General features: G+C 40.6%; 1 protein-coding gene across 1 annotated transcript; it reads right to left on the bottom strand.

Moving 5' to 3' along the window:
• Nucleotides 1-54: 54 nt before the first annotated feature.
• On the bottom strand, nt 55-22,435 carry LOC306912703 (uncharacterized protein; the record flags this gene model as incomplete). Its single annotated transcript, XM_079489116.1, has 21 exons — nt 22,365-22,435; nt 20,539-20,671; nt 19,594-19,740; nt 19,169-19,303; nt 18,727-18,881; nt 17,176-17,279; nt 16,497-16,689; nt 15,889-16,020; nt 14,762-14,905; nt 13,968-14,103; nt 13,342-13,489; nt 13,066-13,202; nt 12,449-12,560; nt 8,476-8,542; nt 6,880-7,083; nt 4,097-4,242; nt 3,848-3,966; nt 3,626-3,747; nt 2,358-2,455; nt 1,916-2,052; nt 55-218 (listed from the first exon to the last, which is right to left on the bottom strand). Exons 2-21 carry the CDS (start codon nt 20,669-20,671, stop codon nt 55-57), a joined length of 2,733 nt encoding a protein of 910 aa, XP_079345242.1. The 5' UTR covers nt 22,365-22,435.
• Between the last annotated feature and the right edge of the window lie 2,954 nt (nt 22,436-25,389).

The raw sequence follows: 25,389 nt of genomic DNA, 5'->3' as shown, positions 1-25,389 counted from the left end.
ATATCAACTTAAGATTAAACAAATGTATGCATCACAGTATATCAATATTAATGGTCATTCATGTCTGTAAGTGGTGTGTAATAATGAGGATACACGTGTGACGAAGCGGACCAGAGGAGGTTTCACAGGATAGTCAGGACCAAACTGGCAGTAGAGCTCAAAGACTCCTTTCTCATACGGAGTGTCAGGAGGACCTTCCATGGCCAGCTTCCAGAAGGCTGAAAAGTTTAAAAGGAAAATTAAAGGTTGACTGCTGAATATTTAATATATCTTGAATGTCATGTGGCCAGTCTGTGACTTCAGTCAGTCATCTACAGTATAATGCCAGTCATCTCCATATTTAAAAGGTAAATGATGCATTTATATAGCGCCTTTATCCAAGGCGCTATTACAGAGATTGTGCATTACATTCACCCATTCACACACATTCACACACCGATGGCGGAGGAAACCATGCAAGGCACCAACCTGCACATTGGGAGCAATTAGGGGTTCAGAGTCTTGCTCAAGGACACTTCGACACTAAGGGGCTGCCTTCACGAGGACGTCGCGGGCTGTTCCCCGCCTAAGTTTTGTGAACGATATAAAACTTACTGCGTCTACATTGCGGTTATGTTAATTATGTACGACGTCCACTCGAGACCGGTAAACTGCTTCGTTTTCAAGATAAAGATGCAGTACACATGGCTGGCCTGCAGATGGCCACAACAAAAAAGAAAAAGCTTATTCTAAAGGCTATATGAAAGCGTTGGTATTTCACACAGGTGTTGCCAAATAACTAATTATCTTGATCAGATGCGCATATGCGTCATATCAATTTAATGAGCAGAGCAGTGCTGCTTCTCTCTCTGAGTCTGCACACACTGACTGACCAGCTAAAGTGTATGCCATTGCCTACTAAACCATAATATATGACAAACCTTGGATTAATTCTTCTGAAAACAGCAGCAAGCACAAAGTAAGTGTGAGACAGAGATAGAGAGAGAGAGAGAGAGAGAGTGTGAGAGAGAGAGAGAGAGAGAGAGAGAGAGAGCGAGAGAGAGCGCGCCCCTTCTATTTTTTAACACGCAGCATCTCTCTCTCTCTCTCTCTCTCTCTCTGTGACTGTGACTGCGACTTGGTCAATAATATATAGCATAAATAATAGGCCAAATATAACACTTTCCCTCTATCTGTGATCAGCTCCTCACACACAACTCCTCTCTCGTGCATGCCTGCTCAATCTCAACAACGGTTTGCATGCGTGCGGGCTGCAGATCGGCTATTTTTGGAGAAGAGATTTATAGACATTATGTGCAAATATAAAATAGCTGTGATACTTATATGTAAGTGGTTATGGTGAAATAAACCATTAACACTGGTTAGTTTGGAGGGGCGAGGGGACTATGACATCACCGTTTCAGCAAATTAGGCGGCATTCGCTGTACACACGGAGACGTGAAAGTCGCGTCTCCAAACTTTCCCACTCTGGAAGGTAGTTTCAAAATTAGCCGTTAAAGTCCCCCAAAACGCCGTCTCCGTGTGACAAAAAGGGTAGATCGGCTAATTACTTGCCCCAGAAACACCGAATACGTCCTCGTCTGTACAGGCCCTTACTCTGGGGAGCCTGGGTTCTAACTGGAAAACTTGCGGGTGCCATCTTCCAGTCACTCTACCCCTGACCCACTGCCGCCCCAGGGGCAAGGTTTCATATTTGGGCAAGGTTTCAGTTCAAACCTCAATTTGTGGCACCAAACTTGCCATAAACACTGTTCAGGGGTCTGGCATGAGATTAGTCACATGCACATACAAAAATAAATAAATGCACACATATGGGCCACTACAGCAGTGTTTAACACTTCAAATGGCCATAACTCGGTGACCAATTCTCTGATCAGTTACCAAAGTTACATGAGAAACTATTGTGGCCACTTACTGAAGTCTGACTCTGATGGAAAGATAGAGAAAAATGGATGGGGATCACAATGCAGACTCTTCAACTCCTCCATGATGCGTTTGTCCTTCTCCATGAAACGCCCACTCTTACACTCCTGAATCTTCTTTTTCAGAGCACTACATGAAAACAGTAAACCTTTGTTAAAATTGTAATGGTTGTGTAGAGCACTGTGTGTTGGGGGAGGGAGAGGAGACTTGATGGGGGAATGAATGTATGAATTTCTAATATCTGGAATGAATGTATGATTTTCTAATATCTGTAAAATAAACTTTTCAGGACAAAGCAAAGAGAAAGTAGACCGATCTCATACACGATCCTCCAAAAATATATAATACAAATAATAATTATATATATATATACATGTTAAAACGTGATTCATATTTAGAGCAATTTCTTCAATATGATTTATTCCATAATTTACTTCTCTGTCATTGTCACTTTGTTGTCCAACTCCTTTGGCAGTGAAGTTTCTGGGAATTCATCATATCCACGACTGGCAAAGAGGCTTCTTAAAATACTCTGTAAATGATAATCAATAACGTCATTATTATAATGTGATAAGCCACCATGTTCAATTACTTGAACCGACAAATTACTGGAACATTTTTCAACTGCAGGGCTAAAAATTATAGAGCGCAAACTTGGAGGGCCACACCCTTAGAAAGCCCAGACTTTTATCCCAGAACGTTTTATCAAAATGATTACTTTTTCTAGCAAATTCACCAGTTCCACTCCTCTGTTTCAGTCTTTGAAAATTCTTCCCACTTTTGATATAAACAAACTTCAAATATGCATTTTTTTTTATTCCAATCAATTCATAAACTACTCCCAGCCTGTTTTCAAAATGTATGCCATTTTAATAACGAAATTCATAATCATTACACCAGAGCATCCATTGATCTTCATTCCGCTTTCTTCAGGACAACATCGGCCCAATTTTCCATCAAGTTCAGAGGACCACCCTTTTGGAATAACTTACCGTCTCATATCAGAGTCTGTACTAGTCTCAGTTCTTTTAAGAGACAATTACTGCAATTTCTATTAATAAGCTTGGGCAACACACCCTAGTCATGTTATTATTTGATATTATTCGAATATTTTTTCTTTTTTCATTATCATTATTTTTTTTAAATCTTTAGGCTTACCAATATTATTGTTATTTAAGCTCAACTGGTAACTTCTATAGGAAGGCCACTCGATAAGCCCCTTTTTTTGGCACTTCCAGCACATCATGTATGTAACTAATCTGGTTTCTTATTGAAATATTTGCTTTCTGTATTTATTTTATTTTACCATATTGTTGTTATTATGTACATATGTGCAAATAAACTAAACTAAACTAAAGGACACAGATAACACCACAAGACAGGCCCTGGACTACAACCCACAGGGGAAGAGGAAACAGGGTAGGCCAAGAAACGCCTGGAGACGTTCCACTCTCCAGGACCTAAAGGACATTGAAATGTTCTGGCAGGAAGCAAAAGCGCAGGCTCAGAAGAGAGTGAGATGGAGAGCTATGGTGGACGCCCTATGCCCCTCGACGGGGTAAAGAGGATTAAGTAAGTCAAGTCACCCCCTTTCTTAAATAACATAATTGGAAAACCTCCCTATTAAAATGAATGAACAAACAACTAGTTACAGTTTACTGGTAATCCTGGCATACATCTAATTCTGTGTTGTGTGACAAACTTTAGTGAGGGTAGATGGATTGAGTTTCTCTTTGGGTTTCCTCATCTCCAGAGAAAGAACCGTCTCAATCTCAAACAGCTTCAGGCCGTCGATGCTAGTCTTTGGTTTGAAACAGCAACCACCTGAAACCACATGCATTCAGATGTGAGATAGGCTCCCTTAGTTCTACACATAGATATAGATACAAGTGTGGAAATAGCATGCATGCTGAATGCTCGGTACCTGTTGCATTGCTAATTCCATGCAACATGTTATTCTTCACGTCTCCAAGAAGGATTGCATCCACAATGATGTTAGCGTTTATCAGCCTTTCAACAACATCAACTGGCTTGGTCTGTGATCTATGGGCAGATGATCATGTCACGCATTTCCTTTATCCCAGTAAAACATGAAAACACATCAAAGGCAACAATTTTCTTTCTCAATACTAACAATACTATAACTACTGACATGCTGTTACAGTAAATTTACCCAACATCACTTCCATCTGTAAGACATATGATGCGAAGTCTGCAATCACTGAACTTCATCTTGACTTTTTCCAACTCAGACACTCCATGTTGTAGAGCATCGTAGAGGTTGGTGCCTCTCATTGCTTGAAGGCTGTGAATGTGATCCTATAAATGTATCCCACAAATGTTATAGCAAATTCTTATTTTTCTCCCACTTGAAAACTGCTGTCGAATACAGATATCAGTGGGCACCTAAACCTTCTGGACACCTCACAAATACCAAAACACAGTGGGCACCTGGTATTTCTGGGCACCAAAACCAACTCGGCCGATATACTGATATGTGGCCGATACATCGGTGCATCCCTAATAAAAGCACAATAAAGTCCAGGATTTATTTTAATTGGGATCTCTACTCCTCGAGTCCTCTCACAAACAAACAAGCCTTTTAGTACTTTTGCACATGTAATTCAGTCAGCCAATCATTTAGGCGGCATATGGTATTGATGTTGTGACATGTTTACCAATTTGATTTTCTTAGCTCATTGACCAAACAGCCACCATGTATTCTTTAATTCTTCCCTAACCCTAAAACCCTTAACAATTTATGTTAGAATTCTCTGCCTCTGTAGTATTTATGAATTTGTGAATGATGCCCCTCCGTTGCCCACGATTCTCAACAAAAGGTTCCAGATTACTGGGCCAAGACGTGTCCAGTATTCAGTGCCTACTCCAACTGTTGACCTGGGTTGGTGTACACACCCACATGATTCCTCCAATATACAGTACATGGAATCACCAGCCTCTCATTTTAGTTAGTTAGTTAGTTAGTTTCATTTATTTGTCCACGTATGGAAATTTGTCTTCGGTCTCAACAGTAAAAAACAAACAGTTACAACAACAGCAACAACACGTAACACAATTATTTTCTCATGGCAAAACAAAAAGTGCAGGACAACAGTGGCAAATACATTGAAAAAACAAACAAATCTAGCGAGACATGGTATCATTTAGTGCCTTAATGGCATTTGGTATGAAGGAATTTTTAAAAATGTTACGGTTAGCTCTTGGCACTTTGTACCGTCTACCAGAGGGAAGTAGCTCGAACTCCCTGCAGAGTGGATGAGAGGGGTCGTTTGCTATCTTGATAGCTTTTCTACGAAGTACCTCCTTGTAGATACAGCCTATTTGTTGCTGTCTCTTCCCAATGATTTTTGATGCTAGGTTTACTATTCTCTGCAGCTTGCCTCTTCCTTTTACATTTAAATTTCCATACCACATAGCCATGTTAAACGTCAAAATTCCCTCTATCAGGTTTTTATAGACCGTCTCCATAATATGCTTACTCACTCCAAATGAGTTGAGCTTGCGTAGTAGATGGAGGCGTTGGTTACAAGTTTTAAAAATCTGGTCAGTATTTTCACTGAAATTGAGTTTGTTGTCAATATATGTGCCTAAGTATTTAAAAGTGTCTACTATCTCCACTATTTGTCCACCAATTGTAATGGACTGCACAGGTTCCTTTTCATGAATGACAAGTTCTTTTGTTTTTGTCACATTGATCCCTAAGGAGCTTTTCTCGCACCAGTTCTGAAGAGATGACACATGTACTCTGTATGCTTCCTCCCCCGCTGTGTCCCCCTTCTTCAGTAAGGCAACCAGGGCCATATCATCCGCATATTTGAACAAATGAAATATATCCTGATCTAACTGGAATTCATTTGTATATAAGGAGAAAAGTAAGGGGGATAAGATAGTCCCCTGTGGAGCACCGGTGTTAAGCACAGTGATGTCGGACAGAGTATCATTAACACGGACCTGTTGAGGACGGTCAGAGAGGAAGTCTCTGACAAGATGGATAATACCTCCATTTACCCCTATGTCAATGAGTCTCTGCAGAAGGGTGTGTATCTGCATGCTGTTGAAAGCAGAGGTAAAATCAATAAAAAGGACCCTGGCAAAGTGGGAGGGGACTTGGAGATGCTTTGACAGGGTGTTAAACAGGCTGATAGTTGCATCATCAGTTCCTCTCTGACTTTTATAAGCAAATTGGAGATGATCTAAGCTGTTAGAAACCATCGCTGTGATTTGTCTGCTTATGACTCTTTCAAAACATTTTCCCAAAATGGAAGTAAGAGCAATGGGCCTGAAGTTTTTACCGGATAGCGAAGTTTCACAGTAATAGTACTGTATAACAGGTTCATGATGCCTTATAAACTTTCCCTCCCTGCTAACTAATTATAGTAGTTGTAAGTATTAAATACTTTTTCTGTTTTGTATGTGTCTATGGAGTTAACATTACTCTAATAGACCCCCAGGTGTGGTTAGAATATTGAACTATGTCTTCCCTGTGTATTTTTGGTTTCTCAAAAGGCCCAATCGAGGCCCAGGTCAAAAGGCCAAATCGAAATGACAGTGATATAGTGACATCACAATAACATCCCCTTCCCTAACGCCTCCCTCTTTAACATACAACAACAGCTGTGTGTGCGGTTTCAGTTCAGGTGGATCACCACCCACCAGGCAAACCAGGCCTAATTAATGAACTGGTGGCACCTCCTACTGTAAATATCTTCCCGCGGCCTTGCCAATAGATGTTTATTTAACATACACAAAAACATAATTTTAACACTTTCTCTACACAAAAATCTTGTTTTAGGAGGAAAAGAATCACAGCACTCCATCTTTAAATACAATACTAGCACTGGCAGGCAGTTTTACTTATGTGTGCCTTAATCTTGAATCTATTTTATTTATACCCCAAGAAAATAGGATGTGTGAAGTCAGTAATACGAGTAGTACCTTGAATTTTTCCAGAGTTTCTGTGAATGTGTGGAGGGTTTTCACTTCTGAGTCAAACTTCACAAGGCCGATTACATGATGGAAATCATAAGCCATGGTCCGTGTGGCAAAGTTATCAAAGAGCACTTTTACTGCATCAATCCTCTTGATATCCACACTTCCATAACAGTTCTGATTCATAGAGCCGCTTGCATCCACTAGTACCTAATGAAATGAGATGAAAAAGAACATGGACAAAAAGTGTCTTTTTTATTATGAGGAAAAATGTGAAGCATGTCAATAGACAAATTCAGAAACGGGTCTCATGGTCGCAGCTTACGTATTTCCTGTAGGCAGACTCAACATAGCTGCGGGGTTTAAACTCTCACCAGGCGCACCTCTTCTACTACAGTGAACGGTAGAGTGACTGATGTTAATCTGCCTCAAGTCAAACGTTACTCTTTTACCTGCTTTTTACTAACACTAACATTACAAAGATGCCCAAAACATCGGAAAAACGGAACGTCACAATATCCACCGCGGGGTCTGAGACCAGAGCCATTGAGTAATGGTTGAGACGAAGCAGTGAAAGGTCCTGAAAGATACATAACCTTCTTACCCAATACCCAATCTTTCTGTTTTATGAACACATGGCTGCTGTACTTTATACCTCTTACTAAGCATTTAAAGTATGAGGTATAAAGTACGGCAGCCTTGTGTTCATAAAACAGAAAGATTGGGTATTGGGTAAGACTGACATTATGTATCTTTCAGGACCTTTCACTGCTTCGTCTCAACCATTACTCAATGGCTCTGGTCTCAGACCCCGCGGTGGATATCTTTTGGGAATGTTGCCACTACTGTTGGAGCAGCCATTATTATTGGATAATAGTCCAGTAATAATGTAATGTGCTGTCATCATCACTGAGCAAGTTGCTATGGCAAAATCTAGCCCAATGAGTGTTTTTGTGCAAAACTAATGCTTGGAATGGTTTCAGCATCATGAAAACCCCCTAGTTTGATATGTCACATGCTACTCAAAGCATAAGGAAATTTAGAAAATATTGCCTTATAATAGGATGTCAATGGTGGCCATACTGTATAGGCCATTTTCAACACTTTCCCCTCAGACAATTCCAGGCAACTTTGTTTCTGTTATTCAGGATATATTGAAGATGCAAAATCAGCTGAGTTTGTTTTTTTGAGGTTGACCCTGTATTTCCATATATTTCCTGTACTATAAACTAAACAGGTTCATCTCGATGTTCTGGGCATCTTTGTAGTGTTAGTAAAAAGCAGGTAAAAGAGTAACGTTTGAGGCAGACTAACATCAGTCACTCTACCGTTCACTGTAGTAGAAGAGGTGCGCCTGGTGAGGGTTTAAACCCTGCAGCTATGTCGAGTCCGCCTACAGGAAATACGTAAGCTGCGACCATGAGACCCGTTTCTGAATTTGTCTATAACTAAAACGTGTCTTGCAATTTGTAGCCATGTGATTCCCACATCCCGATCAAAACATATCAGGCAACATCGCAATTTTTATACTCAATATTGACAATAATATACTATAGTACTACAAGAAATTAATCAGCAAAAGACAAATATTGTAAACATTACCAGAATTGCCTCTTTTGGAGTCCTGCTTGTGACAAATGTATTATGGTCCACTCTGCTGTCTCCAGTACTTTGTATACAAAAACAAAACAGTAAAAAAAAATATAGAAGATCTTGATCTTGATCTTGATCAAAACAAAAACATGGTCAAAAACACCAGAGTTTACCCAGGGCTCGCAAACTTTGAAAGGCAGTCATAGCCAATTAGAATGGAATTTGAACATCTGACTTACATCTTGATCACATGACTCCAAAGCTAATGGTGCATTTATATTGCGCCTTTATCCAAGGCGCTTTACATAGATTGTGCATTACATTCACCCATTCATACACCGATTGCGGCGGAAGCCATGCAAGTAGTGCGGCGGTTAAGCTCATATATGGAAGGTATTGTGCATTTTATGACTAAAGCATGAAACTTTCAGAATATCATCTACACACCCCAAGGTTTGATTTCAGACGTGGAACCACTTTCTGACTGACCTCTGTTGACCTTGAGGGGTCATAGACCTCAAAATTGCATTTTTGCACGTTTTGCTCCATTATTTTCCACTATAATAAATATTTATGTTTGTTAAATGGAAGTTTTGTTCTAATGAATGACAACGTAAACCCCAATAGTCTACAGAGATGGTGAATCATGTCAACTTTTATGATATAAATGCTATGACATTGTAATAACATTAAAAACATCTAGGAGAGCAGTTAAGCTCATATGGAAGGTATTGTGCATTTTACAACTAAAGCATGACACTTTCTACAGTGAAAGCCCAATAAAATAAAGATGCAGCTCTTCACACAGCTACAAAAAGAACTGTATGAAGAGGTATAAGGAATTGGTGGAGATGGTCAAAGCCAAGAAAGCTGCACAGGAGCTTGTGGCAGCGAAGAGTAAAAAATGAACCACAGAAGAGATAGTTGTCGTTATTTTAACATTATTGTATTGGTCTTAATTTTTTTTAATTAAATTATGGAAGAAAAAAATACAGAAAGACTTGATTGATGAGTTTGTTTGGTTTTTATATCCAATTAATATCGTTACAGTATATTCAAAGGTGCTATAGGGCATAGCAGTGGTGGCCATTTTCTGGTTCCATCGCTCTGGATTAAGAGCGTCTGCTAAATGCCTAAATTGTAAATTGTAATCCAGACTTCATTTTCTGGTTCCATCCATCCAGACCCCATTCATTTTTCACATATAGAGATTTCCAAACAATATATATATCAATCATTCTAAGCCTATGTAATCAAGCCATCATCCTGGTAATTAATGACCATAAATTCTGTGAAAAACAAATGAAAAAACCTCAAAACAAATGCTATTATAAAGGCTAATAGTATATTATATAATTAAATATTTAAAAAGAAATCACAGAATCAAATGTTTTATCGTCATGATTCAGTAGGGTCCTGGATGGCTTGATTCTATAGGCTTATTAATTTTTTATATAAATATTCGTAGAAATCTCTATAGGAAAAAAACAATGGGGTCTGGAACGATGGAACCCGAAAATGGCTGCCAATGCTACTGTACGCCCTATTCATCTCATGATTTTGGTTTTGGGGGCAGTATATGGCGAGCGTTCAGGGTTCATATACGTTTTGGGGGAAGTAACTGTTGGATACTCTTAAACCTCCTACCAGGTGGCAGGAATTTAAGGAGATGTTGGTAGATAATATGGTACCATTTCTGTCATAACATTTGCTACCAGTGACATCGATGGAGAATCCAAGCTAATATAAACTGAAGACTTTATATTTTTGGAAAGTTAGCTATTATAGAAGTCATTGTTCTCACATTAATACAAAATCAAATTAAAACATTTAAATGTTCGAAATGAACAAACCTGCCTACCGACAATGTCACCGGTAGGCAAGTCTCTGAACTGTCCACAGCCCTACTCTGAGACACAGACTGAGTGGACAAAAATTGTACCATAATGAGCACTAGTGAGTTCACTTAGAACCACAACCTCACACTCAATGGTCTTTTACCACTATCTTCATCATCTCTCTCCTCATTTCCTTCAGCCTCTACATCTTCTTTGTCTTCATCTTTGTGTATTAGACCTTATATTAATCATATTGGAAAATTCTGTTTTCTGCTTCAATTAGGTTATTGCTGCTCAAGGCCGTCAGACCTTTGAGGTCAGGGGGTAGTTGGGGATTAAGGGTCTTGCTTATGTATACCTTGACACACCTTCTGTTTCCCAGGTGGCTCATTCAGCTATGGCCATCCTTCTTGTGAATGGATTGTAGAAGTTCCAACAGGAACAGTATTGAGAGACTATAGGCATGGTACTTTCTCATGGGGTAGGAGAGTAAGGAGACAGTATCACATTGACATCCTAACAGGAAGGAGGACAAGCACAAGCATCTGATAACACTCGATGCCTGCTTTTATCACAGACATATTCATCAATGTTCCAACGCAGCCAATGCATGACATCAGAGTGTGCATCATGCCTTGCTTTCAGATTCCAAGACGTCCGATCTACCTCATGAGCCACTGCTGCCCCGTCACTCCACTGGATTAGACATGTCATAAAATAGGCCGAAAGACGAATTATTATATACTTTATGCAAATTATGCAAATGAGGAACAATTTCATAATTTAGTTATGGCAAGAGATTAATTTATGTAACATAATATAGATGTAGACTCTAAAACAACCTTGATACGTTGACTAAAAGCAATAACACTGTATAGCTAATTCCTAATTTGTACCTATGTTTTACATAATTTATGCCAATTATGCTAATGAAGAAAGGGTGTATGACTTCACCATAATAACAGATGAATTTCTGGATATTACAAACATAGACTTTGTCACCTTTCAAAGTTAAATGGATGCAAAATGATAGCCATTTCCAGTTAATTTGCTCATTAAGCAATTGATTTGCTCATTATGCTAATTACTCAAAATGTCCTACATATAACTTTTTGTAAACAATCATCATCTGCTAGCCTATAGATGACAGTTTAATCATAAAAGTTTAAAGGAAAAAACATTTATGGGTTTAACATGGGCCCTATGGCAGTTTACAGCATGGTTTGACAGCCCGAAACTGTACAGCCTCTGACAAGTTCCAGATGTAAATTCAGAAGTGTTTCCACGTCTAAAAACAAACTTCATGGTATATAGAAACACTGTAGAAAGTGCCATGCTTTAGACATAACATGCACAATACCTTCCATATATGAGCTTAACCACCGCACTCTCTCTCCGCAATCTCTCTCTCCTAGATGTTTTTAATGTTATAACAATGTCATAACATTTATATCATAAAAGTTGACATGATTCACCATCTCTGTAGACTATTGGGGTTTAAGTTGTCATTCATTAGAACAAAACTTCCATTTAACAAACATAAATAATTATTATAGTGGAAAATAATGGAGCAAAACGTGCAAAAATGCAATTCTGAGGTCAATGACTCCTCAGGGTCACCAGAGGTCAGTCAGAAAGTGGTTCCACGTCTGAAATCAAACCTTGGGGTGTGTAGATGATATTCTGAAAGTTTCATGCTTTAGTCATAAAATGCACAATTGGTTTGGTTATCCGCTGCACTAAAGGTACCAACCAGCACATCTGGAGTAATTTGGGGTTCAGTGTCTTGCCCAAGGACACTTCGACATGTAGACAGGAGGAGCCAGGATTCGAACCGCCGACCCATGGATCATTGGACGACCTGCTCTACCTCCTGCGCCACAGTCTGTGTACAGAGTTCTGAATACAAAATTGTCCTCATATATGGCATCCTATCCTAAATTTAAATTGTGTGGGCGGGCCCGTCGCAATGACTCAGACATAACCATATATACTAGAGTCCACTATGACTCAGACATAACCATAGATAGAGATATCATCATATATAGAGTTCCCACTGCAGCTACACCCAAATGTGACTGTGACACCATGACATCAGACCCAAACAAACTGTCTCACTACAAAAAGAATAAAGGAATACTCACTTGGCTGCCAGCACGTTGACATCCACAGTTTTTACTTCACCACTTAGACAACTAAACACTTTGATCATCTCAGGGGCTCCTTTGTCTTTACCCACATAAACGCCAAGTTCATCTACCAGGGAGGAAAAACGTGTTCAACAGACCCTTATGGCTAACAATCATTTATTGGGTTGGTTTCAAAGAGTACTCATAATGATTATTACATATGCACTATGCAGTATATACATATGATTATTACATATGCACTATGCAGTATATACATATGATTATTACATATGCACTATGCAGTATATACATATGATTATTACATATGCACTATGCAGTATATACATATGATTATTACATATGCACTATGCAGTATATACATATGATTATTACATATGCACTATGCAGTATATACATATGATTATTACATATGCACTATGCAGTATATACATATGCCATTTGTATGCTGCTGATGATGTTTCCCTTAATGCTCTCATTTGTGTGTCCCTCTTCAAAGGTACCTTCACTAAGTAGAACAAGTCGTGGCCCATCCAGTACCTTCACTAAGTAGAACAAGTCGTGGCCCATGCAGTACCTTCACTAAGTAGAACAAGTCGTGGCCCATGCAGTACCTTCACTAAGTAGAACAAGTCGTGGCCCATCCAGCCCGACATCCTTCAGAAGTAGTGGTGGAGTCACCATCAGATGAGGGAACGGTTTTATTCCTTCTGTCATACTGCCAAAGGTCTTCTCAATTTCAATCTGAAAGCTTCAATTCAACACCAATGGTTACTAGAAATGCAGTAAGTACACTGAATGCACACTTCATGCAATACAATTAAAATATGTAGTCATCGCGCGCGCGCACGCATGCACACAAGCACACACACACACACACACACACTTACTTTTGACCTGGCACATTGGCATGGTCAATCCAAAGATGGTATGTTCTGAAGAATGGAGGCACACTGAGTAAAATCTTCTCAATGTCCGTTGCTCTCCTCAGTGACGTTTCTCTCAGTTTCTCTCTGCAGTTTGGAAGTTTCTCTCCATCTAAACAAAATATAATTGCACTGAAATTAATCTTTAATAGCAAGAATGTTCATGACAAAATATGTACAGTATGTTAGTGATAAAAGTTTTGTTTTTCATTTTAATTTACTGTAAAGGATCTGTTTAAGAATTCTGCTTACATAATTACTGTATTGGTAGTTTGTGGAAACATACAGTACATTCATATTTGGTTCCCTTTATTGAGGATACATGACCCAAATGTCTAACCTCTTTTGGACAACCTCCACGATGTAGTCACTGCTGCTGTATTTGTATTTTATTTTTTACATTGTCTTTGATATCATAATATTACGTAATTGCAATACACCATTTATTTTTAGCTCTGTATGCAGATTGTCATTTCAAGAATGTCTTGCCATGATGTCTAGTATAAAATATAGTCATGATGATTTACTATTCTACTGAATATTTTGGCCGTCCATAAAAAGCCATCATGTTGGGCAAGAGTTGCATTTACCTTTGATTTTCTGGAGGACATATGATCTTTCAAAGACACCTGGTACGCCAGGTACTCTGACTGGGTCACTGAAACGTACGCCTTCCTGTGATCTAGGATCCATTGGTGCGTAGTTCTCATGTTCTGATGTTTCTTTCTGCCAGAACAAGAGAGTATAAAGATCTTACTTGGCATAAGATCACTGCTACGAGTGTGCTCAAAATCATGTCACGTTTATACATGTATGCTGGATTAATTAGACATGGACGATGGTGTCTCTATCTCTCAGTAGCGATATGTGGAAGAGAAGAGAGAGACTTAGTGATATTTATGAACTTCAACAATGACTAAAGCCCAAACCACACCAGTGGGTCATCATACAACTCCTTGCAACCAAATGATTGTGGGTAGACGCTTGTAGACTGTAGATGCATGTAGTTGCAAACAACCATTGAATTGAACAATTGAATCACTTGGGTAGACTTGCGTCGACATGCACCACCATGCAAAATGGTGACATTCAAATCAGACATTCCAGTAAAATCCATACATTTAGATATACAAAATAGTTACACTAGTAGTGACTATAAAGTGCATGAGATTTGTTAAACAAATACCTCAAAACCAAGTTCATTACGCATATTGTCTCAGCATGGGTGCTGTGATGAAACCATGAAGAAAACTAACATGTAATGAGGGATACTTTAACATTTGTTTTGTAGTTGCATAGAAAAACATAGCGTATCTTTTTATCAGACTCAGCGGCACTATCAGGTATTTCAACGCTCACCACCACAGGTGGAATCTTTACATACCTCTGCTTCAGAGATAAGATAGGCCCAGCAGAACGTTGAATTCTCAAAGACGTCAAGGTCCTCAATGATCTTGTCACCTCTTTTTTCTCCCAGTGCAGGCAAAAGTTCTCTAAAGAGTGTGTACAAGCCTTCAACAATGGCAATCTAAAGGAGGAAACATATTTCCCCATTATGAATGCAAACTAAAGAACCACTGTATAAAAATGATTCCATTCAATAAATATTAAGAGTCCTACAGTACATATAAAAGTAGAATGAACTAGAAAAAGTGCCCTTCTGGGCACAGGTCTCAACCAGGAGGATAGGACTGTGTGAGATGTTTGGCAAAATGTTTAGGAGTAATATAAACATGTTTGCCTTTGATGGCAATTGGATGATTTGAGGCATTTTGTTCCAAAAATGTGTTTTGCAAAAATCAACCCTTTTGTTGGCGCTATAACAGGCCAATGTTATATTCCTCAGCCTAGTAAGAAAATGTGTGAAAGATTTCACGTAAATTGTATGCTGTGTTCATGATTTGAGGCTTTTGTTCAAAACGGGGCAATCTTGCAAACTGTGAAAGCCAATTATAGCCAATTAGGATGGAATATGAAATATCGGACAGATCCGACTTGAGCACATGACCATAGAGATACTGTGTAACGATTTGTGAGATTTTTGGACAGAATCTGGAGGAGTAATATCAAAAAATGTGTTTTACAAAAGTCGGCCTCCTGGTGGCGCTATAAAAGGCAGATGCGGAAAATGCAGGTCAAAGGTTTGTCCTTGGCCTCTAGGGAGTGTGCATGCAACGTTTCACGCAGATCGGTGCAGTTTTAGGTAACAAATGTGAAAAGCTGCCTCATGGTGGCGCTATAACAGGCCGTTCTGGAAAATGCGGGGCAGAGGTTCATCGTTGGCATCCAGGGAGTGTGTGTGCAAAGTTTGGCATCGACCGGGTTAACGGTGCCGGAGATTAGCTGTTCACAGACGGACGGAAGGACACACACACGGACGGACACACACACGGACGGACACACACACACACACACGGACGGAGTGCAAAACATACTCTCTCCCCATGTCTTCGGCCTGGTGGAGACAATTAATCATTAAATATTGCAAGATTATACCATTTCATAGTTTACCTTCTGTGTCCAGGACAGAAGCTCATTCCTGCAGAGCAACTGGTACAGACTTTGAGCCAGAGGGTTGCATCCAGTGAGTCTTCGTATGCATGCAACCACTTTCTTGAATCCTTCTCCAGAATCTCGCGTTTTCTAAAAAAAAAAGAAAAAAACAGAAATAAAAACATAGCATAAACAAGCTACATTTGCATGTTACTTATAATGGATTGCATTTTTATAGCACTTTTCCAAGTGCTCAAAGCGCTTTATACAATGGTCCATTAATTCATTCATACAGTGGGAAGTGAAGTGGCGAACGCCAGCGTCCTCACTTCCCACATTCACACACCAATGGTGGCAACTGGCAAGCTAGACCGACTCATTGGAGGCAATATAGGGTTCAGTGTCTTGCCCAAGGACACTTTGACATGTGGACAGGAAGAGCCGGGATTCGAACCACTGACCTACGGATAATTGGACGACCTGCTCTACCTAGTAACTTTGCTATTTTGCTAGGAAAGACTTGATGTTAATGAGAAGAAACACATCAGGAGTTAAATGATTATTTGAAAGGACAAAAACTATACAGTATATTGGCAAAAAATAATAAGACACAATGGTACTCTTACAATTGCATAAAGTGAGGAGAAGAACACACTCAGTCCTTTCTGTGTTTGCTGGACTGATGGCACAACATCATTGATGAAGACTTCATTGGTCTCTGGAGTCTCTCCGCAAAATGTGGACAAAGTAAAGTACACCGTGGACTCCTCAGAGACACCACAACTTTGCAGTGTGTCTTCACTACTGGTATGTTCACCACTGAATAAAAAGGGGGGAAAGTATATAGTAGTTAAGTAGTATCCTATTTATAAAATCACACTAATTTAATTTGTATTTCTACTGTATATCCCTCCACAGAAAAAGGTTAGGCTAGAAACTGTACAAACATCACAAGGTAGCCTATAAACTATAGTCAACTAGAATGGGACAAACATTTTTTCATTCAGTTTTGCACATTCACAAACATGAAATAAAAATGTATGTATAAATGTAAATATTTTATTGCAACCACCTTGTTAGTGCAGCCAGTTGGGGTCAACTTTCTTGTATAAAATATCCTTGTATAATTAAACAATTTTAATTGAGACATTGCCATATTTGCTTTTAAATATATATTGCTTCTGTTTTTACGAGTCATAGGATTTGGGTAGTGTTATTTAATCTGTGTTTCCATTATACAGTAGGTAATGTATAGGCATACTTATTTAATGATTTTCATGCTTTATGGCAATGATTTTAAATTACCTGTAATGGAGAACATGAGATGGGATTCCACTTTCATTTGCAAGTTTGAGTCTCAAGTTGTTGATCGTGTCACTTGCCAAGTCCACTTTGATCTCAAAGTTTCCCTATGATGAAATGTGGTGAGTTAAGAGCTGTTCGCACCAAGCACGACAACTATAACTAACAATAATTATTTGAGCATCCACACGATGAGCGATGATAGGTTCTGTAACCAGTGCCTGTGGCACCAAGCACATTGGAGCCCACACACACAAGTGACAGAGAGAGAGAGAGCTAGATTTCTTTGATTTTCAAGACCTCTTTATTAAATCTTTTTAATGATAAACATGACAGCCAGATGATTATAACCACCTATATATTATGACATTTAAAATCACAGAAGACAAATAAAACTTGTAAGGTGCTGTCAATAGTGACCGTGCATAATGCCTCTCCTACACACCACACCTGTACAAACACCCCCACTGTCCCCCGCCAGACTGTAGTAGGCATTCTCTACTTTAATGCGAGCTGCCATTATCCCCTTTGCCATCACTAAGGGATCAACCGACCCCAACACATGCACCTTATTCTTCCTCAGAGAGAGAGAGAGAGAGAGAGAGACACCCAGTGTCATTATCTAATGTAATCCAACCTGGGGGGGCAGCGGACTGACCTCATGCTTCCTTCTATGCATGAAGAGTCCAAGCTGCTTCTTTTCACCTGACAGTGGGGAGTTTTCCCGGCCGGACATATCGTGTGGAAGGAACACGTTATTCCGACCAGTTCCTTTCCCCTCCATCAGGCACCCCAGCTGGCCGGGAGGCATCCTTTGGTTGGACATAGCATTGGTTAGACATAAGGTTGGTGAGGGGTATAGACGACCGAATTAAGGTCGGTGTGGGGTGCGTTAAGGGTTGGGAGAGGGTTAAGGTTGGGTTTAGGTGTGCTGCCCCGTGGGAGGTTAGGGTTAGGGTGAGGGTTTGAGATAGGTTGTAGGACTAATGACTGGTCTAACCAATGATTAGTCTAAGTGTAGAGACCAGGATTACTGCATTTTTTTGTGAGGGTACATACCCTAGGGGACACAGGGAGAACATGCAAATTCCACACAGAAAGGCCCTTTCGCCAACCCCGCCTCAGGTATGGGCACTGATGACACGGAGGAGAGAACACGCCCCCTAGCGTCCCCAGCGGTTTACTTACTTAAATAATGACAGTAGAAGTATAAGTTGTTAAACAGTAACATTTTGATTAGTCACATCATCACCATCAAATCGTTCAGCTCACCCTCAGCATCACTAGTCACATCATCACCATTAAATCGTTCAGCTCACCCTCAGCATCACTAGTCACATCATTACCATTAAATCGTTCAGCTCACCCTCAGCATCACTAGTCACATCATTACCATTAAATCGTTCAGCTCACCCTCAGCATCACTAGTCACATCATCACCATTAAATCGTTCAGCTCACCCTCAGCATCACTAGTCACATCATCACCATTAAATCGTTCAGCTCACCCTCAGCATCACTAGTCACATCATCACCATTAAATCGTTCAGCTCACCCTCAGCATCACGTGGCATCGAATAGTATCTTCTCCTCCAAAGACTTCAGGAGCTTCTTGCCTTTGCATTGCAGGGGATTGCTTTAGGTTATGCTTTGGTGTAAATATCACATACAACTCTGCTCCATTTTCAATGTGTCTGTCTTTTAAGGTCCCTGTAGATTAGAAATGTTCATTTAAATAAATTAGCACATGATGTTACTTATACATGTACTTGTCAATTATATTGTCTATTCACAGCTTTGGCCACATATTATCATGACATAACCATATACAGTAGACAAGGACTGACATATAAAGAGATCTCCATATGGGCACTCTAGTGGATTAAACATGCCAAACTACAGTATAATCTTTAACAAATGTGTATTCATCAAAGTGAAGTTCTATTACAAAAATAAAATCATTAGCAATAAAAAATGTAAGGTCAAGCCATTCTTACATGTGTTGAAGAAAGGGTCATCAGTCAATGGCATTCCATCAACTGTGTATAGGCAGACACCTTTTGAATTCCCAACGTTTTCATGGTGGCAGATCCTTAACATCAGATCTTCAACTGTGTTTGCAGGGTCCATATCTAGAAGAGATTAATCTCAATGTTACCACACTAACAAAGGCATTTCCACAAGAAATATATGTATACATCACTCGCATATATTATACAGTAATGATATTGAATAATATGGGTTCCCAGATTGATCATTTCATAATGCATTACTTACTTACTGCAGGACGAAGAAATCATTTTAAAGAATAGAAATAAATAGTTCACGTGAACTAACAATAACATATTTCAATTTTCAACAGCTGGTTATAGGCTCAAGCTACCGTTTAAAAGATGGGCTTCTGTGGATGCCATTTACTCACCCCTGATACATTTTGGTTCAGGACAATGGGGGTATCTGTACTGGATGCAAAATGACTCCATCATTTGCAACGGGTTCACCGGGGCTCTGAATCTTGCAATTTCGTCTCTCATTTTAAAAAAACGATTCTTCTCCACTTGGGTAAAGCCTGGAAATATGTATTTAAAATGTAAAAGAAATAATTAAGCAGTTAAGAGTTCCTCTTCTACTTTCTATCTGATATGCTTTTGTTTAACCAATTAAGAGCGTTGTCATTTTAGATGTTATGCTAAAAAGCACAATTCTATACTTTGGCTATTCAAAATAGCAGATATACAAGCTCATAGCGTGGCACGAATCTTTGAAACGAAAAGTTTTAACTCAAATCTTTGCTTCTTTGGGGGTCCCTGGAACCAAATATTTGAGATAGTTGAGATTGTTATGTTAGATGCAGTAATAAACCTGTTTTGGAACCTCACCTCAGACCTACGCAGCTCAAACTTAAGGTGGCCTTACACTAGCCGATAATCGGGCATTTTTCGGCTAGTGTAAGGCCACCTTAAGTCACCCTCAACTCAATAAACTGACTTTCTGTTACACAGGATGCAAGTTCTTTTTTCCTAGGAGGATGTATCCTGAGAAAGTATTTCCTGATTCCTTTTCCTTTGTGTTTAGTCTGACAGACTTTTAGATAACTTGTCTAAAAGCTATTATTTTAAAATACTGTATATTTACAACTTTTAACTTGGATGTTTAGCACAGCAGTAAAAACATAAGAAGAAGAAAGAAAGAAAAAATGCACACAGGTTATTTCTTTAAAATAAAAGGACTTTTTTCCACTACCGTTCAATTTACTGATATAATGTACAATTTCACTAGCTCTGGTCCATAGCTCTAATGCAACAGCATTGGACCAGAGCTACAATTTCACATGCATTTGTAGGCCATTTATATCCAATAATCTTACCCATATTGTTTAAATCTTCTTCTGTCACACTATCAATGAGGTCTCGCTCATCTTTCACACCGAACTGAATGAATTGGTTGTAATAAGAATCCAGTCTGTGACTTTCAAGTAGGTTGAATATTATGTTAGCCATCTGAAAAAAATAAAACATAAAAATAAAGCAAATAATTCTGTTATCTTTTGTGTAGCTGCCAGAGGGATGAACATTTGCAATAACCTTTAGCACCTTTAATATTATACTGTCATATAGTAAGAGAAATGTAAATACATGATTTTACAGTAAGTCAATGTAATCAAGAAACTCACTTTGCATCGTAATGTGCTTCTCACAAAGTCTGACCATTAAGTTTCTGTTTCGTGGCAGCGGTGGCCGAACGGATAGCGGCGCGGTCTTGATACCGGAAGGTTCCTAGTTCGAATCAGCCGTCCGACACGTTAAAATTACCACCGCTGAAGTGCCCTTAAACAAGGCATTGAACCACTACGATGAAATGTGTTCTATGAGCAGGGCCTGGCTGGAAACAAGTTCTTGAGCTTAGCCCAGATACCCTGGGTAAATATAGATTTAATTTCATTTTTCCAAGTTATATTGGGCAATAGGGGTGTGGCTTGCTTAACAAAACAAAATTCACGGAAAATAAATAGTCACATCTCCAACTGTACAAGACAAATGGTAGTTTGTCAATTATGGAATGATAGTTTGTAAAGTTTTTTTTTTAAATCCTGGGAGGGGGGAATGGTGACAAAGAAGGGCAAAAGAACAGCAATCTCATGATTCTCATCATCCATTCCATGACTGTTGACTGTCATGACGCCACTGAAGCCAGTTTTACGCGACTTACACTGAAAACGTGTACATAAACATTCAGATTTCAAATATAAAGTACTCACCACGTGGGCCACGGGTGTTAGAAATGTGCTGGGACGGCGATTAGCATTGCTGCATACATGCAAGTGGCAGCGGTGGCCGAACGGATAGCGGCGCGGTCTAGATACCGGAAGGTTCCCAGTTCGAATCAGCCGTCCGACACGTTAAAATTACCACCGCTGAAATGCCCTTGAACAAGGCATCAACCACTACGATGAAATGTGTTCTATGAGCAGGGCCTGGCTGGAAACAAGTTCTTGAGCTTAGCCCAGATACCCTGGGTAAATATAGATTTCATTTCATTTCATTTCATTTCATCCCGCGTTGTTTAATAAGAAGCATTTGTATCCGAGCACCCCGGCTACTTTTCTCAAACGGGGTTCGTTTGGAAAATTCACAATTCACAGTTGCACACCGGGAGCGCACTCGCCTATTAGTCTGTATTGGCAGTGCGGTCAGCGTGCCTATATCGAGCACACCCAGCGTTTCAGAGTGCCACACTCCTCCCGACCGATAGGGGCGCGTAGTTGAAAGCCAATGGCAATAGATAAACAGCTCGGATAAAAATGCCATTTATTAAACTATGCGGTGTGCAGCAATGCTAATCGCTGTCCCAGTACATTTCTAACACCCGTGGCCCACGTGGTGAGTACTTTATATTTGAAATCTGAATGTTTATGTACACGTTTACAATGTAAATGTAGCGATCGCGTAAAACAGGCGGACGCTAATAAGACTCCAGTCTTTCAAGTACGTTGTACATTATGGACCTGGTAGCCATACATCTGAAGCAATTTAAAAGGTAAACAATTCTTTAATGATACAGACAGTGTTACAGCCGAAAGGGGCTAAGTGAATTAAGGCTTGCGTATAACCTTTATCAACTTTAATGATACAGACAGTGTTACAGAAACGCCCATGAATAAGTTTGCAACTCTGATCAAGAAATGTAACTCACCTTGCACAGCTACCAAACCATACAGACCACGACCTGTCCTGCAGTCTGCTCACAATCGCATCGGATTGGCACTGTTCTTTTGGCAAATCTAACGGAGCAAATATAAGACTTCCGGTGGACGATCTCTTCAAAATAAGAGGACCCTCTAGAGTATTGAAAAAATGTTTAATTTGCACATTAAAACTACAAATGAAGCATTTAAATGATGCTATATGATGCTATAAGACACACATTATGTTTCTGTGTAAAAATAAGTAATTAAATAACGTAAAAAAGTTATCTAAATGGATAAATGCTATTCACTGGAGTGCATGGACTTTATAAAGTGGACACTGGACAAAAGACGCCTCCGCGAGGCAACTGTTGTGACATATGCACGTGTTCAGGGAGATGTCCTCTACCACACCCCACTCTCCGCTAAGCGGGATAGGTGTAAAATTCCGAGCAGCAGACCTTCTACTGCTGTCAACGGTAAAAAAAAAAGTGCCGTTTCCAGACCCAGAGTGGACACTGGACAAAAGACGGCTCCGCGAGGCAACTGTTGTGACATACGCACGCGTTCAGGGAGATGTCCTCTACCACACCCCACTCTCCGCTAAGCGGGAGAGGTGTAAAATTCCGAGCAGCAGACCTTCTACTGCTGTCAAATGTAAAAATTGTGCCGTTTCCAGACCCAGAGTGGACACTGGACAAAAGACGGCTCCGCGAGGCAACTGTTGTGACATACGCACGTGTTCAGGGAGATGTCCTCTACCACACCCCACTCTCCGCTAAGCGGGATAGGTGTAAAATTCCGAGCAGCAGACCTTCTACTGCTGTCAACGGTAAAAAAAGTGCCGTTTCCAGACCCAGAGTGGACACTGGACAAAAGACGGCTCCGCGAGGCAACTGTTGTGACATACGCACGCGTTCAGGGAGATGTCCTCTACCACACCCCACTCTCCGCTAAGCGGGAGAGGTGTAAAATTCCGAGCAGCAGACCTTCTACTGCTGTCAACGGTAAAAAAAGTGCCGTTTCCAGACCCAGAGTGGACACTGGACAAAAGACGGCTCCGCGAGGCAACTGTTGTGACATACGCACGCGTTCAGGGAGATGTCCTCTACCACACCCCACTCTCTGCTAAGCGGGATAGGTGTAAAATTCCGAGCAGCAGACCTTCTACTGCTGTCAACGGTAAAAAAAAAGTGCCGTTTCCAGACCCAGAGTGGACACTGGACAAAAGACGGCTCCGCGAGGCAACTGTTGTGACATACGCACGCGTTCAGGGAGATGTCCTCTACCACACCCCACTCTCCGCTAAGCGGGAGAGGTGTACAATTCCGAGCAGCAGACCTTCTACTGCTGTCAACGGTAAAAAAAGTGCCGTTTCCAGACCCAGAGTGGACACTGGACAAAAGACGGCTCCGCGAGGCAACTGTTGTGACATACGCACGCGTTCAGGGAGATGTCCTCTACCACACCCCACTCTCCGCTAAGCGGGATAGGTGTAAAATTCCGAGCAGCAGACCTTCTACTGCTGTCAACGGTAAAAAAAGTGCCGTTTCCAGACCCAGAGTGGACACTGGACAAAAGACGGCTCCGCGAGGCAACTGTTGTGACATACGCACGCGTTCAGGGAGATGTCCTCTACCACACCCCCTCTCCGCTAAGCGGGAGAGGTGTAAAAAGAAAATTGGCACGCCATACAGTGAGGTGTAAGGTCAAAAATATGGAGTGAATGTGGAAATATAGTGGCCCTCTCCATAGCATTAAAGTTATAACACAACACAACAGTTGCCTCGCGGAGCCGTCTTTTGTCCAGTGTCCACTCTGGGTCTGGAAACGGCACTTTTTTTTTACCGTTGACAGCAGTAGAAGGTCTGCTGCTCGGAATTTTACACCTATCCCGCTTAGCGGAGAGTGGGGTGTGGTAGAGGACATCTCCCTGAACGCGTGCGTATGTCACAACAGTTGCCTCGCGGAGCCGTCTGCTGCTCGGAATTTTACACCTATCCCGCTTAGCGGAGAGTGGGGTGTGGTAGAGGACATCTCCCTGAACGCGTGCGTATGTCACAACAGTTGCCTCGCGGAGCCGTCTTTTGTTTTGGGGGGTAAGAAAATTTAAATCATTGCATTTCAGGAACATTTTGGAAGTAAATTGTCATATCGATTCATAAATGGTAGTCAATTAGGAATAATAGCCTTACAAAATACTACACAAGATTCTGGGAGGGGAGGGAAAAGATGAAAAAATGAAACCTACCTAGGTTCCATCCTGGAGGCTAATCTTTCCGGTGATAAAATGGCCACCAACGTAATCAAAAAAGTCAATCAAAGAACAAGATTCCTTTACAGGATCTCCTCACTGGTAAACAAAAACACCTTGAAGACCTTAACAGGAGCCCTCGTACAAGGTTTCTTTGACTATGCATACACCTCCTGTGGCTCAGGAGGTAGAGCAGGTCGTCCAATGATCCATGGGTCGGCGGTTCGAATCCCGGCTCCTCCTGTCTACATGTCGAAGTGTCCTTGAGCAAGACACTGAACCCCAAATTGCTCCCGATGTGCTGGTTGGTACCTTGCATGGCTTCTGCCGCAATCGGTGTATGAATGTGTGTGTGAATGGGTGAATGTAATGCACAATCTATGTAAAGCGCCTTGGATAAAGGCGCTATATAAATGCACCATTTACCATTTACCTCCTGGTACCACAGCACCTCAAAGGCCCTTAAAACTAGGCTCCAGACCTCCCAAAACAAACTGGTCAGGCTCCTACTTGGCCTCACCCCCCGAACCCACCTCACCCCTGCCCACTTTGACAGGCTGGAATGGCTTAGGGTCGACGACAGAGTACAGCATCTTGCAATGGGTCTGGTCCACAAGATTCGATACACCACCAAGATACCCATGTCTAAATACTGCAACAAACCATGCACAACCCAGATTCGGCACAAACAAGGGACTAAATTATTTTCGCTCCTATGCCACCAAAATGTGGAATGCCCTACCAACAGTCATTAAGACATGTGAATCCCTTGACTCCTT

The sequence above is a fragment of the Electrona antarctica genome (genome assembly GCF_951216825.1).
Source record: "Electrona antarctica genome assembly, chromosome: 1".
In the NCBI taxonomy this organism is placed as follows: domain Eukaryota; kingdom Metazoa; phylum Chordata; class Actinopteri; order Myctophiformes; family Myctophidae; genus Electrona; species Electrona antarctica.
The sequence above is the reverse complement of the archived record's forward strand: the minus strand, read 5'-3'. Positions and strand labels throughout refer to the sequence as shown.